The sequence below is a fragment of the Bos taurus genome, chromosome 16, assembly GCF_002263795.3.
Source record: "Bos taurus isolate L1 Dominette 01449 registration number 42190680 breed Hereford chromosome 16, ARS-UCD2.0, whole genome shotgun sequence".
NCBI lineage: Eukaryota > Metazoa > Chordata > Mammalia > Artiodactyla > Bovidae > Bos > Bos taurus.
The window spans coordinates 51,108,596-51,123,340 of NC_037343.1; the positions used below are offsets into that span (position 1 = coordinate 51,108,596).

Below are 14,745 nucleotides of genomic sequence, written 5' to 3' on the forward strand. Positions count from 1 at the left end.
CAAGAAATTAAAAGACGCTTCCTCCTTGGAAGGAAAGTTATGACCAACCTAGATAGCATATTCAAAAGCAGAGACATTACTTTGCCAACAAAGGTCCATCTCGTCAAGGCTACGGTTTTTCCAGTGGTCATGTATGGATGTGAGAGTTGGACTGTGAAGAAAGCTGAGTGCCGAAGAATTGATGCTTTTGAACTGTGGTGTTGGAGAAGACTCTTGAGAGTCCCTTGGACTGCAAGGAGATCCAACCAGTCCATCCTAAAGGAGATCAGCCCTGGGTGATCATTGGAAGGACTGATGCTGAAGCTGAAACTCCAATGCTTTGGCCACCTCACGCGAAGAGTTGACTCATTGGAAAAGACCCTGATGCTGGGAGGGACTGGGGGCAGGAGGAGAAGGGGACGACAGAGGATGAGATGGCTGGATGGCATCACTGACTCGATGGACGTGAGTCTGAGTGAACTCCGGGCGTTGGTGATGGACAGGGAGGCCTGGCGTGCTGCGATTCATGGGGTCGAAAAGAGTCGGACACGACTAAGCGACTGAACTGAAATGAACTGAACTGAAAGCACTCTCAGGAGACTGCAGGGCTGAGTTTACATCTGATTTATTGTATTTTATTTTAAAGGCTGGGTCATTAGTGGGGAAGATGAAAAGTGAGCACTGAGTCAGCACAGGTGTGGAGGAGGTGCCTGTGGGGCCACGTGGCAGCAGCACTGCCCGCCCTTGGGACTTGTCCGGTGGCCCCAGCACAGTAAGGAGTGACAGGAGGTGGACACTGCAGGGACGGCTGGGGTGCAGCACCCAGAGGCACCTTGCCTGTCCCTGCCCCAGCACAGAGGCCCTCCACCCAGCACAGGGAAAACCCTCTGCAAGTGCCAGCCTTGGGGCCCTGCAGGAACAGGCTCTCCGGTATCCAGGGTCCTGAATGCCAGGCTCTTGTCGCATTCTTCCCAAAAGGTGCCACCTGGGTCCCAGAGGCTGTGGCTGGGCCCAGGAGGGTTCTGGGTAGGAAGGCAGGGCCACTGTTCCCAGCAAGCAAAGCACTGCCGCCAAGCCAGCTGAGCATACCAGTGAAGACTGCCTCTCCAGCCACCCAGCTGTTAACCACAGGATCTACTGCCAGCACTTCCCCGCCCCTTTTCCTGACCCTATCCCCTCCAGGAAAACTTTGGGACCTGGCCAGAGCCAGCTCCTTCCCTTCCCACCCTGGACCCGAGTGGCTGGTGGGAACTCAGAACGGCCATCTGGGCCAAGCTCCCTCAAACAGATGCCAGCCTTTGCCACCAGACGTGCTGGCCTCTAACACAAGTGGGAGGCCCGGCTGCCCAGGCGCCCTGTGGCCCTGGGTCCAGAGCCATCTGGAGTCTGATGTTCTCAACGGGCCCCCTGACGCCTTGTCCATCTCCCCGCTAAATCCTGTCCAAAGGACACCACCGAGTGCCCAGGTCTGGACCGGGCAGGGGAGGGAGTCGCAACGGCACGCGCTGCTGCCATAGCTACGGCGGAAGGTGAGGCGAGGCTGCGTCCTGGAGGGCGGACGCCGAGGCGGGGCGCGCTCCTGCGCGGGGGTCCCGCGGGCCTAAGGCCGGTCAGCATCCCATCCCCGGGTCAAGACCCACCGGGATCGGGAGAAGGGGGCCCTCGGGTGCGCGGGCGCGACCGGCTCACGGTTCCCGGCCCCCAGTCCTCTGCGGCTGGGGACGCGGGGCACGGCTGCGCTCGCCTTCGGGCGTGCAGGCCTTAGCTGACAGCGCCCTCTCGCGGCCCGAGCGGAAGGCTGCGGTCACGGTCACCAGGTAGGCGGTGCCGGGCGCCAGGCCCTGAAGCGTGGTGCTGTTCTCGCCCGCGGGCACCTCCACGCTCTGCGCCGCCCCGCCCCGCAGGGGCCCGACCTGCACGTGGTAACCGAGCGCGGCGTCCGGGCCAAGCGCCGGGGCCCAGCTCACGCGCAAGCTGCGCGGCCTGGTGTGCGAGACGACGATGAGCTCCGGCCCGGTCTCCTCTGCGCGGGCGTGGGGGTGAGGGTGCGAGAAGTGCCCGTGAGCGGGAGGGGGCCGCGGCGCCCAGCCGGACCCGTACCCCCAGCCCACCCGGCCCTGTGCCCCGCCTCACCTGGCAGCGTGCGCACCCGTAGGTGCTGTGATCTTAAGAGCCGCACGTTGGACTCCGGCACCAGGGCTACGTCGTAGTCCGTGTCTGAGTCCAGACCGGTCCAGGCCCAGCCCGTGGCGTTCCCTGGCAGCTGCTGACGGCGCGCGGCCCCCGGATCCGTGCTGGGCGCCAGTTCCAACACGTAATAGCCTGAGTCTGCCGTCAGTAGGGACGGCCAGGCCAGGCGGAAGCCGCTGGACGTAACCTCGGAGGCATGGAGCTGCTGTGGCCACATCGCATCTGAGTGGGGTGCAGAGGGTCAGAGGACAAAGGTGGCTTCTCGCGCGGGTCTCTGACTGCTGACTCGAGGTAGACTCCCAGAGCCTTGGAGCAGGAGCGCCGGGAGCAAGGCTAGCCTCGGCCACGCCTACCAGATGCTAAGGATCTGCCAAAGCGCGCTGGCGCCAGGCTGGAGGAAGGACGTGAGTGCAACCAGCGGCACCCCCCCCCACCCCCCCACCCCGCCTCCACCCCCCTGCCTTCGGCCGCTTCAGGAGCTTCCCTCCCCACCTCAGCTCCAAACCATAGCGGGCCACTTCCCACCCACCACTCAGTGGGCTAGACAAAGGGCACTCAAGGGTGGCAGGGTTCAAAATGATGTCAGAGGATGCCCTCCCCACCACTCCGGGCAGCACGAGTGACCAGCACGGGGTCAAGGATCAGTTCTGCTCTGGAGAGTCAAAGAAAAGGGGCCCACAGTTCAGCCAGGAGATGACAGGCTACTGGAGAATGTCCTGAGGGGTAGGAGAGATGTGACAAGCCCAAGGGCAGCTGGACCTGGAGGAGAGTGTGGTGGGGGGACTCTAGGGTGGGACCCCCAAACGTTACTCCTGAGCTTTGATGCCAAGCCCCAGAGGGTCATCTCAGTGACCTGGCAGGTGGGTGAGGCTAACAGATGTCTACATAGGGTTAAGTCAGGACCCGATGCTGTGAACGCTGGGTGCCCAGCTGCCTGGCTGGCACTCCCCTTGCCCATCGCCACACACAGACCCTGCCCCCAATCCCAGGAGAGCCACCCTACTGCCTCACTGCCCTGCAGCCCTGGGCTTTTCCTGTCCAGCTGCTTGCCCTTTCTCCTGCTGTCCCCTTCAGGCTCAGCCCCAGCAGCTGACCCATGGGCCACCAGGGCCAGGTGCCCTGGAGCAGATCTTCAGAAAGACCCTCTACCTCCCTCCAACCCACAGACCAACTCCTTTCGGTTTCAGGTGGATGATTAACTGCAGGCCAAAATTCAGGAAGACCCTGGGGTTGTTGGCATTTTGCAGTGGCTACAGCAAACCCTGCCAGTGACCAGGCCCTTTAACTCCACCTCTCTCTCCTCCCTGTCCCTCTCCCTAGCTGGGTCAGAGGGATCCAGAAGAAAGTCCGTGGGGAGCTGCTAGCCCCTGCAGCAGGCTCTCCCAGGCCCAGCCTCCTTTCCAGCAATCCCCAGCAGTGCAGTCTTGCTCAAACCCCCTTCCCCTGGGGAAAGAAGGGACCCAGCTCTGGTTGGGGGCACTCTCTGCCCTTCCTGCCCTGGCCCTCCCCCTTCCTCCAGGCATGGTGGGTACATGTGCAGAGCTCTCAGGCTTGAAACCTCCTTCTCTACCTCTCCACATAGCCACAAGACACATCTGCTCAGATCCAGCCCGCGGGTCCCTCAGCCCTCACCAAACCCCCCACTCTCCAGTAGGGAGCCTCACCTGAAGGTGTTTCCTCAGACCTGTCCTCTGTCCCACCTCAGCCCAGGTGGTGGGACCCCTGTGGTGACCAGTTGGAATGTGTCCCTGGAGAAGCCGGGTGTGCAGCCCTGGCCTCTGCTCCCTCCAGGCATGTGAGTTCCTCCTGGAGTCTTCCCAGCCCTCTTCCCGAATTCCCAGCTGGGGTTCCCCAGGCCCCCTCCCACCTACCGAGGATGGAGCCCCTCAGTGCCTGGGTGATGATGTGCAGGTCGTCCACATCCACAAAATGCAGGTGTTTCTCAGCGGGGGCCGAAGCGGCAGCAGACAGCTCCAGGAGGTTGCCCCGACCAGTGCTGACGATGAAGACGGTGACCCCCAGGTCCTTCAGCTCCTGCATGGGGGGCCCCACGGGGTCGCTGGAGCCGCCGTCTGTCACCCACACCAGCACCTTGGGCACTCCTGGCCGGGCCCCTGCCGCCTTGGCAAACAGTTGCTTCTTGGCGTATGCCAGTGCCAGGCCAGTGTTGGTGTCGCCCATGCGCTGGGCTGCAGCCCGTATGGCATCCTGGACGGCTGAGCCTGAGCTGTGCTGGCCGAAGGGGAACTCGGTGTGTGGTCGGCTGCCCACGTGCACCAGGCTGGCACGCAGGGCCCCAGGACCCACGGGCAGCAGGGCCGCCAGCCGCCCCAAAAACTCCCGAACTCGGTTAAACTCATAATGAGACACGCTGGCTGAACTGTCCAACAGAAACAGCAGGTCCCCCTGAAGGGCAGATGCCGGAAGGCCTGGGAAAGAGGGGAGGGTTCAGCCCCTGATGGTGGCCCCCAGACAGCCCCACACCCAGGGCAGAACCCCCAGGGCCTGAAATTTCCCTAAGCTGGCACTCGCCTTTACCCAAGGAAGCCCAGGCCAGCTCAGCTACACCTCAAAGGTCCTGGGATGGCACCCCTGGGGGAGAGAGGCAGTAAAGCCAACAGGAGGTCCAAACCCTCAGCAATTCCAGTTCTACACCCTGGCCACATACCAGGGGGTCCCTGTGGGCTCCTGTCTCAACTGCAAAGGAAAACTGACCCCTCCAAGCCCCCACCCCTCCCTGTCTTCAGCGGAATCTAGGCGGGCTGGAGCTCAGTGTCCGGCCCCGCCCCCAGGAGTGGTGGGTGGATACGTCTGGGCCACAGGGGCCTGGCTTCCTAGAAGTAGTCTACACAGCTCACCCTCCAGGTAAGGCAACCGGTGGGGGGTGGGGTGGAGGCATTCGGCAGCTGGGGAGACTGAGGACAGAGGAGGAGGCAGGGGGAAGACAGAGCACTGACTGCAGCCTCTCCCACAGTCCAGAAGTCTGGGTTGGAGTCCTGACCCCACTTACAGATGATGTCATCCCTGCCTGGGCCCCATCCTCGGCTGTGTCCGGACCCAGGAAGCAGGTTACCTGCTGCAGCAGCCTGAGGGCCCGATCATCCCTCAGGCGACTACGCCTTGCTCTCCGCTCCCCAGGGAGCAGATGGGCCCCTAGGTCACGAGCAGACAGCGGCCTGGGGTGTCTCGGGCCTGGTACTAGCCTAGGGGCCTCAGTTTCCCTCAACCTAGGTGAACGACACCAACCCTCTTACCATCCTTCGTCTAAGGGTCATTCCAAGCAAAGGGAAAACTGAGGCAGGAACAAGTCTCTCCGATTGGCACCGCCCACTTCCCCGATCAGGCCCTAAAATCCCGCCGAGTTGCCGGCGGGGCCTGCGCCTCACGTGGGTGGGGTCCCCTGCCAGCCGCCCCGGCCCCACAGCAGCGGAAGGAGAGCGTGGCTCAGCGCGGACATCAGAGGGTGGACGGGCACAGAGAGCCGAGCCTGACCCAGCCGCCCGTCTCACTCACCACGTTCCGCGCCGCTCCGCGCCAGCCGCAGGCTCAGGGCCAGGCCGATCACCGTCCAGGGCAGCATCGCGCGCGACGGGACGGCAGCGTTCTCCCTGCACTGGTCTTTGGCTCGCTCCTGGGCTGTGGGGCGCGCGGCCGCGCGGGTCGGACCCGGGCCCCGCCCCCTGGAGGCCCCGCCCACCGCGGCCCGCCCCGAGATCCCTCGGAGGCGCGCGCGCGCTGCCCCGCGTCCGGAGGAGCATAGGCTCTGCGGAGGCGCACGCTCGCGAGGCCCAGGCGCGCGGCCACACGCTCCATTCATACGCGCGTGGCATGTTTATGTGTATACACATAACTCTTCGGTCTCCCTTTGGGCTGTAAGGCCTTGGGGTCTGCCCTGCTTCTATCCCCTGCCCCCTTCCCCAGCCAGGAGCAGAGCAGGGAGCCACCAACCTGTATCATGTATCCTCAGCGCTGGGAGTCCCTGAAGCCAAGTCCAAGAGAGCCCCAGGAGGTGTTAGAGTGTGAGGGTGACACCAAACACAAGGCTTGGGAAGGGGAAGGTGTATGAAAACAAAGATCAGGAGGGCAGAACTTAGAACGTTGGGAGAGGAGAAAAAACCTCAGACATTCAAGGAGGGGTTTCTGAGGGGGCACAAAGATCCCACCTCACCAGGCTTCTTGGAGGAAGAGGCATACAGCTGAGGGTGGCTGATTCAGGCCTGTCGTATGTGACCATGCGGGGCCTATAGCTGTCCCCAATAAGAGGCTCAGGGCCAGGGCTGAGGCCAAACTCCAGGACTGGGGCTAGACCCTCCCCAACAGTGCACTGGGGAAGCCCTCCAGGGACTCACTGTGACCAGGAACCTTGCAGCTCGGATCTTGGCTGGACCAGAGCAGAGGTGGCTGCCTGCAGGGGGCATCCTGAGGGACACTCAGCCCTCCCCCCTACCCACTCCAGGGCAAATTCCTTGCCCTCAGGTGAGGCAAGGCCGACAGAGTCCCATGGGCCGGACTGCCCTCCTCCCTCCTAAGATGCCTTCCTGTGGGGTCACCACTGTCCTGTCCCAGCCACTCCTCTCTGAGGAGCTCGGTGCAGGGTGGCGGGGCACAGGTCCGCATGGGGAGGCGGCAGGCCATCTCTGCCAGGATGTCCCCTCCCTTCCCCCCTGTCAGGAGGTGCTCAGCCCGGAGGACGGATGAAACTCAATGGTTTTCCTTCCTCCCTTTCTGTCAGGTGAGACGCCAGGCTGTGAGACAGGCTGGAGCTCTGACTTTGTCTAAAAAAGGAAGCAGCTCAGCTGAGCCTGAGTAGCTGGGGCAGGAACAAGCGAGAACTGTGTCCCTGCCACACCCCCCCTTGCCGGGAATCTTGGCAGTGACAGGGCTGGCTCAGCTCCACAGACCTCAGGCCTCAGCTAGGACCAGAGGCTGCATGGTGTTTCCGCCTGGGCCCCGGGAGCAACAGTGGGCTTGAACCCCCAAAGTTCAGGGTGTACCGCCCAGAAGGACGGCTCCTGGCCCCCAGCCCTCCAGCAGATGAGGCTGACCAGGGCTGCTCTGGGTATGGGGCCGTGAGAGGAGGCAGCTGAAGACAATCTGAGGGCCCAGCGGGGGACTGACCCAAGTACACGCATGCAGACACAACTTGGCTCATCCTTCACCTTGCTGGGCACCCACTAGCAGGGCACCAGGCCATGCTGGATCTGCCTTGTGGCCTCCCCACTCGTGGCCAGCGGTGGGCCCAGAGTCACACCTCAGCTGTGCTGCTGGGCTAACAGGGAAGTTTCCCTTCTGGAAAAATTGAGCTGCTCTTCTTGGCCACTACTCAAGCCCTTGAGGAAGCAGGCATCCTCCTCCCTTCAGCTCTCCATCAGAGGGAGAAAGGACAGGGGACCTGGCCTCGGCAGTGGTGACAAGGGCCTCTTGCCAGCCTTGGCTGAGCTCAGACACCTGCTTTGGCTGAGAGCCCCTCCTGATGCTCATGCTGAGCTCTGACTTGATCCCCGAGAGACTAAGACCATCCCACCCTCACTGGGTCAGCTCTGTCCTTCAGGCCCCCTGATCTGCCCTGTGGCTCAGCTGGTTCTACCACCCCTGCTGTTAGCATCATGGAGAGTCTCCTTTACCCTGCGGAGACATGGGCAGACAAAGATTCCTAGGGAACGTGGGGGTCAGCCAGGGGTGTGTAGTAGTCCAGGCCAGGGCTGGGCCTGAGGCAGGCACCAGAGGAAGCACAAATATAATGGCCTGGAAACCTCCTCTCTGAAGGAAGACAGGCCTGGGGGCAGGAGGGGCAGAGAAGGACCAGAGGGGGCCAGGACACAGCTGGCCCCAGTCCATGCCTCTCCCTCCACCGGAGCCAGCCCCTGCCTGACCCAGGTGTCCTGGGAACGAGGAGGAGGGACAGGGAGTCCCCATTCGTCACTTCCTAGAACTCGCCCACCATGCCTGTCAGTCCACAGGCAGATGGATGGGGATCCACAAAACCCAGGGACAACATTGCTCTCCAAGGCACTGCCCCTGCCCCCAGCCAGTTCACGGGAATGTGCCCTCCTCCACACCATCCACGCCTACTCAGAGAAGAAGGGCCTTTTGTCCCCAGCTAGCTGTGGTCATGTTGACCCCAGGGAAAAGGGCAGCTCCCGGGGCCTCTGACCCCAGCCTAGAGCCTGAGGGGCAGAGTGGCCTGGCCCCACCCCATTCCGTGGGGGTGCCTGTGCTGCTGGTTTTCACGTCAGTTGTATCTCACATAGGCACCCACACACGCTGGGAGACACAAAAACTGGAAGTGGGGGGCAGCTCCTGTGGGCCTGGAATGAGTGGCCAAGCTCAAGGCCCCCTGACCACACCCAGCAGTCGGAAGAGCAGAGGGAGGGGGTGGCCTACCACCACTCGCCCTGCTGCCCCACCCACACATTCTTTTAGACTCAACCTGCCTGTTTGTGGTCAGGGACATGCCAGGGCCTGAGGGCCAGTCCTGGGGGTCTGACTGTCCCATTGTTTCACTTCCTAAGTGCCCCAGCCTGTCCCTTGTGGCCCCAGAGACAACCCCTACCCAATCTTTCAGCCAGCGACACCCAGGGTGGCAAGTGGGCAGCCTGGTCACAGGGTGGGTGCCAACCCATCTGCACTCATCCTTCATCTCCATGATGGGCCCAGTCACATGACAGACTCTGCCCTGGGGACGTGCAGGCCCTGGGCACAGCCCATGTCCTCCAAGCCCTGCCAAGCTAGAAGAGGGATGGGAAGTGGCAAGCTTGCAAAAATGCGTGTCTACTCATTTTTCCTCTTGGATGATAGCGTCATGTCAGAGCAGGTGGGCAGGAGCTAAAGGAAGTACCAGGGCTCCGGGATGAGGGCCTGCCAGTATGTATGAGGGCAGTAAGGAGGCCTGGGAGGCAGAAGGGCAGTGGCAGTGTTCATGGGGGAGGCAAGAGCCCAGGGGGAGGGTGATATCAGGCCTTGTAGACTAGAGGCAGAAGGTCAGAGCTTGGAGGCAGAAAGGCAGGAGGGCATCCAGTTGTTCCTGGGTTTTCAGCCTGTGCAAGAACTGCACAGTGGTGCCCTTCATGAGGTGAGACCCTCCTCCCTAGTTTGGGTTCCCTGTTCTGGAAACTTCTGCAACAGGGAGTGACCACCATGCCCTGTCTCAGCCCCAAGCAGGGTCCTGGCAGGCTTGTGTGGGGAAGGAGAGAGCAGGGAAGGACAGATTTGTGTCCACACCTTGGTAGGGGGGCTCCTCAGGGGTGAGAGTGAGGCCCTGGGGCAGGGGGAGGGACCTCAGGCCCCAGAGCCAGCAGGGAGCTCTGCCTAGTCCTCCCCAGCCCACCCACCACAGCTCAGTTTCTGGCTGACATGCCTGCGTGGGGGCAGGGCTCACAACTGTCACAGGGGGCCGGTTGTGAGGACAGAACGGGCCCCACCTAGCTGCTCACCACTCAGGGTGTGCCTGCAGACACCTGAGTTGCCAGGAAATACTTTGTGAATGAATACACGGCCCTGGGCAGATCAGGAAACCTCACAAAGCCCAGACTCTACACCTGTGGGGTCTGGAAAAAACCCCCGCCAGGAGTGTGAGGGCCGGTAGACAGAATGTAGGCACGCCCTCACACGCACACACATGTATACCCATACACAATGCACACGCACACGCACCCACGGCCAGGTGCACAATGGCTGGGCAAGGGCCAGGGTGCTTGCAGAGATTTTTTTTCCCCAAAGTGAGGGTCTCATCTTGGCCCACCCAGTAGCTCACAGCCTCTACCCTCTACTTTCCCCACCCTGACAGCTAATGCCCCAAAGCAGACCACTAGGCTCCTCCATCAACCTTCCACAGCCCCCAACAAGCGTTCCTTTTTTGAGTGGGTGGTAGTTAGAGCTGAGGCAGGCTGTCCCCGGGGCCAGCTGGAGGCCATGTGGGGCTTGGGTAGGCCTGGGAAGCCAGGATCCACCTTCTGAAAGGCAGCTCAGCAGCTGAGCTCCCCAGGGTGGCCTCCCCACCCCCACCAAGCCCAGCTGTTGTTTTGATGACTCCAGGGCCAGGCGGATCCTCAGGAGAGCCCTTATCCTCAACGCTTGGCCAGAGCAGCCCGACCCTAGGCAGGAGGGGGAGGGCGGTCTCAGACCAGGAAAGCTCTCCTTGGGCATGGGGCAGCCAGCCAGGCTCCCGTGTGACTGGCCACAGACAATTGGAAAACCCCAAGGACTCCTGCTGGACCTGAGCCAGGCCCGCTCCGGGCCCTGTTCAAGCCACAGCTGAGCCTCAACCTTGGGCACATCTGGACCCTGGTCTCCTGGTCACAGGTGGAGTCCTGCTGGCAACAGAGTGTGCTAGGACCTTCCCAAGGTCTTCCAGCTATTACTAGATTCTGGACAAATTACAACAAACACATCTTTAATACACTGCTGGGCTTACAAGGAAGTAGATCTCTCCAAGCCCCCTCCCCTCCAAGAAACACTAAAAAGAAGTATATAAATAAACAAACTGAAGAATAGTGAACATAAACCAGGATGCTGAAGTGAAACAAACAGGAAAGCAGAGAATTCCCTGAACACAGGATGGAGACCCACACCACATGAGGGCCACAGGCCCACGTGCATGGTAGGCTACCAACCAGGTCCGTAATAGGGACACAGGCTGGGCACGCCTCACAAGGGCATCCTCTCTGGAGGGACATGGCTGCAGAATTTTCACAGGTGTGGGCTGACGCTTACCAAGTACAAACATCAAAGAAACAACATGCAATTACTGAGTCAGCAGAAACAACAAATAACAGATTTAGACCCCAAGGCAAAGGAAGTGTAGTTGCTAAGTGCAGACTATAAAATAACTGTGTGAAATGTTCCTGCTGGATTCCAAAACACAACCATGCACCAAGAGACCATCAAAATGATCAGATGTGAATAAGAAATTAGTAGTATAACTTTTGAGCTTCCCAGGTGGCGCTAGTGGTAAACAACCTACCTGCCAATGCAGGAGACCTAAGAGACATGGGTTCGATCCCTGGGTCGGGAAGATCCCCTGGAGCAGGGCATGGCAACCCACTACAGTATTCATGCCTGGAGAATCCCATGGACAGAGGAGCCTGGCAGGCTAGTGTTCCCAGGGTCGAAAAGAGCTGGACTCGATTTAGCACACAGACAGTATAACTTGTAGATGTGCGTTTAGTCGCTCGGTCGTGTCCGACTCTTCCGGACTCCATAGACCCTAGCCGGCTAGGCTCTTTTTGGATAGGAGGACAATCAGCAGATTGGACACAACCAGTGCTTAGTGAACTATTAGAGGAAGACGAGGAAATTGCCCAAAACACGTGCAGCACAAGGAGACAAGAAGGAAGACACAGAAGAGAAATGAACTGACAGGAAGTATTAATGCAGTAGGTGTTTCCCAAGAAAGAATATGTGGAATGAATGAGGCAGAATTGAAGAAATAATGGTTGAGAATCCTGCACTACTGATGAAAGATGTGAATCCCTAGGAACGGGAAACAAACACAGTGTGTACCAAAGGAATAAACCAGAAACATGCTTGAAAGCAAAAAACACAAAAGACGGAAAATATCTTAAAATTAGAGGAACTGACAGAGCCCTTGCTCTAAGCTGATGCAGGCCTCCGGCTGAGCCCTGCACACTCCGCTGCTCTGGCTGTTGAACCTCGGTAACCGTGGAGTGTGGAAGTCTCCGGAGCAAGCCTCCCCAGCTCTACAACTCGCTGACCAGACGGCGGCCCGCAGGGTCTGCCCGTTGTCGGGGCACAGGAGCCTTGGGCAGTCGCAGAGGTAGAAGCCAGGAGGGCCGCTTTTCTCAGAGTCTGGCCTCGCGCCCCTTCTCTGAGGGCCATCTCCCTGCTCCCTGGGGGGCGTCCCAGCCTCTCGGCTGCTGCGGAGAGTGCGGGGTCGGGCGAGGGTGGGGAAGGGCCGCTCAGTTCCGGGGGAGTCCGGTGCCACCTCGCGGCACGTCTGAGCACTGCGGTCGCGCTTGCCGGGCAGGGATTTGAACGCAGACCCTTGAGCTCGCCAGCCTGGGGCCACTGATGGGGGACACAGGGTAGTTCGAGGGCCTCCGGGATTTGAAGAGGCTTCTGGGGTCACACCCAGGCGCAGAGCTGCTTCTCCCCGTCGGACTGGCGGTGGGGTCCGGGGCTCCAAGTAGGGGGCGGCAGCAGCGAGTGGAGGCGTCGTGCCAGGCGGGCGCGAGCGGCCGAGGCGAGCACCAGCAGCGGAGGCAGCGAGAGGAAGCCCAACACAATGACTGCCGCGGAGCCGCGGTCGGACAGCAGCGCGCGGCACGCGGGGCGGGGCGCCGGGTGGACCTGAGAACCGGGCGGATGGTCAGGCGGGTTGGTGGAGGGGGGGGGGGTCTCAGTTCCGGGGCGGGGCCCGAGATCGGGCAGAGAAGAGGGGGATGGGTAGGGTGCAGGGGCTGGGGCTGGCTGTGGGCCAGACATTTCCTAGCCGAGGATGGGAGATGGGGGACCGGGCGGTAAATGACCGGAGTAGGAGTCCCCTGAGGAGAGGCTCAGAGAATAGCTCGCTGGCTCCCCAACCTCCGCCTTCCTCCTCTCTGTGCTCTCCATGGTCCTTCCCTACGCTGGCATCTGATTCCGAAGCCCTACCTCGGGGTGCCCCCAGCTGGTGTCAACCTTCTCTTCTGCAGCCAGCGTTTGGTCCCCCTCCCCTGCTGTGTGCCTACAGAAAGAGGCACACGGGGCCCACCTACCTATACCCTCCCCATCCCAGACCTAGCCATAGCCCATTCCACAGGTGGGGAAACCCATCCCCCAGTAGGATGGATCCTCAGAGGGGCTGTTTTGAGGGGCCTGAGGGGTGGGGGCTGTGGACTGGTTAAATCCGACAATATCTTTATCTCCTCTTCCTGGAAGCCTTCTCCTCTCCCCACCCTGCCCAGCTGTCCAGGCCCTGGTGGCCCCTGGTACAAGGCTGAGAGGCCTCAAAGAAGGGAGAGATCCATCCCCTTGTTGGCAAACAAAAGCTCTTCTTTTGCTGTGGCCCGTGGCAGGGTGGGGGGCTTGGCAGAAGAAAGGGCTCTTTAGGGAGGAGCACCCGCACTCCCAAGGACCCCAGACAGTTCCCCAGTCTTGCCCAGGGAAGGCTCAGCTCACCCTCGAGTGACACAGGAATCCCAGGTACACGACGGCAGCTGCAGGCAGCAGCACCAGCAGGAACACAGCTGCAGGCAGCAGCAGGTGGAGCAGGAGCCGGGCCAAGGCCCATCCTTGGAACAGCAGGGTCCCCAGGCCTCGGGCAGCCAGGCTTGCCCACCCTGGGGACATCAGGTCTGAAGCCTGGTGGTCAGGAAGCCTCTGGGGCAGCATGGGTGCTGTGTCTGAAGGGTCTCCTCCCTCATCCTCCTCTGTCTCCCTCTCCTGATCACTCATGCCCCCAGCAGTGGGCCTGGTGAGCTCACAGCAGCAGTCACGTGGCAGGACTGAAGCCCCTCACCCCCGTCAGATTAGCAACCTTTTAATCCTAGTCACCAGGTCAGATCTCTGCTCAGATTCTAGCAACCGAAAAGTGAACCCAGCTGGAGGAAAGGACCCTGGCCCAGGTAGTTGCACCCCTGACCATCTGTCTCCAGGGCCACACTTGAGCGGCAGGTCCCTGTTGCCAGGCTGACCCTCTCTCTCTGCCAGGTTCCTACAGCTCTGGCCCTGGCCAGTCTCTCTGCCGGCCCCTGCGTGCTCTGGTCAGAGCCTTCACAGCTGTCCTGACAACTCTGCACTGGGCCCTCCTCCCTCTGGGTTCCGCCCTCTCCCCGCTTCCAGCCCCTGCACACAATGACTTCATTTCATCAGTCTCAACTGGCAATTAATTGCCCCATCAGTAGCTGCCTCAGAGAGGTCAACACCCAACCCACCTCTCAGCCCTAGTCCCCCTGGTCGCTTCATCCCCCACACCTGGCCCCTCTCAGCATCAGAGAAACAGCCCCAACAGATGCAAGCCTGTTGAGAAGGCATATGAGAAGTGCATGTGAAATGCTTGTGTGGGACTCAGCACACAGTAGGCACTCAATAATGGCAGCTGCCACCACAGGCATCCTTTTTGTCAGAATCCAATCCATCCTGAAAACAGGGGGAGTGTGTACTCCATTATTTCAAGTAAGGGGGGAAAAGCATTCCTAGCCCTTCCAAAAACCCTAATTTCTCCAAATGTTACCAAAATATAGTTAGCACCTAACAGTCTCCTGGGGGTTTTGTGCACAACCTACAGCATTTTAAAGGGCACTTAGGTGAGTAGTTGACACTTACACACTGAGTAGGTTGTCTGGGAGCTGGACGAAGGAGGCTGGGTGATACCAGATGGGAAAGTTTCTCTTTCCCTTCCCACACAGTCCACCTCATCCCTTCCATTCCTAACACTCTCCAGGTCTCTCAAGTTCACCAGCACCCTTTCACCAGGCAGGGATGCAGACGATGATAGTGACAGTGAACAATTCGTTCAAGGGACGCTGGTGGTGACACCGTGTGGGGCTCCAGGGCACAAAGCCTTTGTGTCCCCCATTTCTTTGATCATAGGGAACAGCCTTCACTCAGCCTCCATGACCTTCCCTGAGTTCCAAT

The 14,745-nt window shown here is 60.5% G+C and overlaps 2 protein-coding genes across 2 annotated transcripts; both read right to left on the reverse strand.

Annotated features, from left to right (window-relative positions):
• Nucleotides 1-588: 588 nt before the first annotated feature.
• On the reverse strand, nucleotides 589-5,819 carry VWA1 (von Willebrand factor A domain containing 1). The gene is made up of 4 exons (NM_001103230.1): nucleotides 5,683-5,819; nucleotides 4,041-4,598; nucleotides 2,113-2,391; nucleotides 589-2,002 (listed from the first exon to the last, which is right to left on the reverse strand). The coding sequence occupies exons 1-4, from the start codon at nucleotides 5,747-5,749 to the stop codon at nucleotides 1,665-1,667; spliced, it is 1,242 nt and encodes a 413-aa protein (NP_001096700.1). The 5' UTR covers nucleotides 5,750-5,819; the 3' UTR covers nucleotides 589-1,664.
• A 4,725-nt stretch (nucleotides 5,820-10,544) lies between these two features.
• TMEM88B (transmembrane protein 88B) lies at nucleotides 10,545-13,854 on the reverse strand. Its single transcript, NM_001076958.1, has 2 exons — nucleotides 13,288-13,854; nucleotides 10,545-12,477 (listed from the first exon to the last, which is right to left on the reverse strand). Exons 1-2 carry the CDS (start codon nucleotides 13,561-13,563, stop codon nucleotides 12,253-12,255), a joined length of 501 nt encoding a protein of 166 aa, NP_001070426.1. The 5' UTR covers nucleotides 13,564-13,854; the 3' UTR covers nucleotides 10,545-12,252.
• Nucleotides 13,855-14,745: the final 891 nt, after the last annotated feature.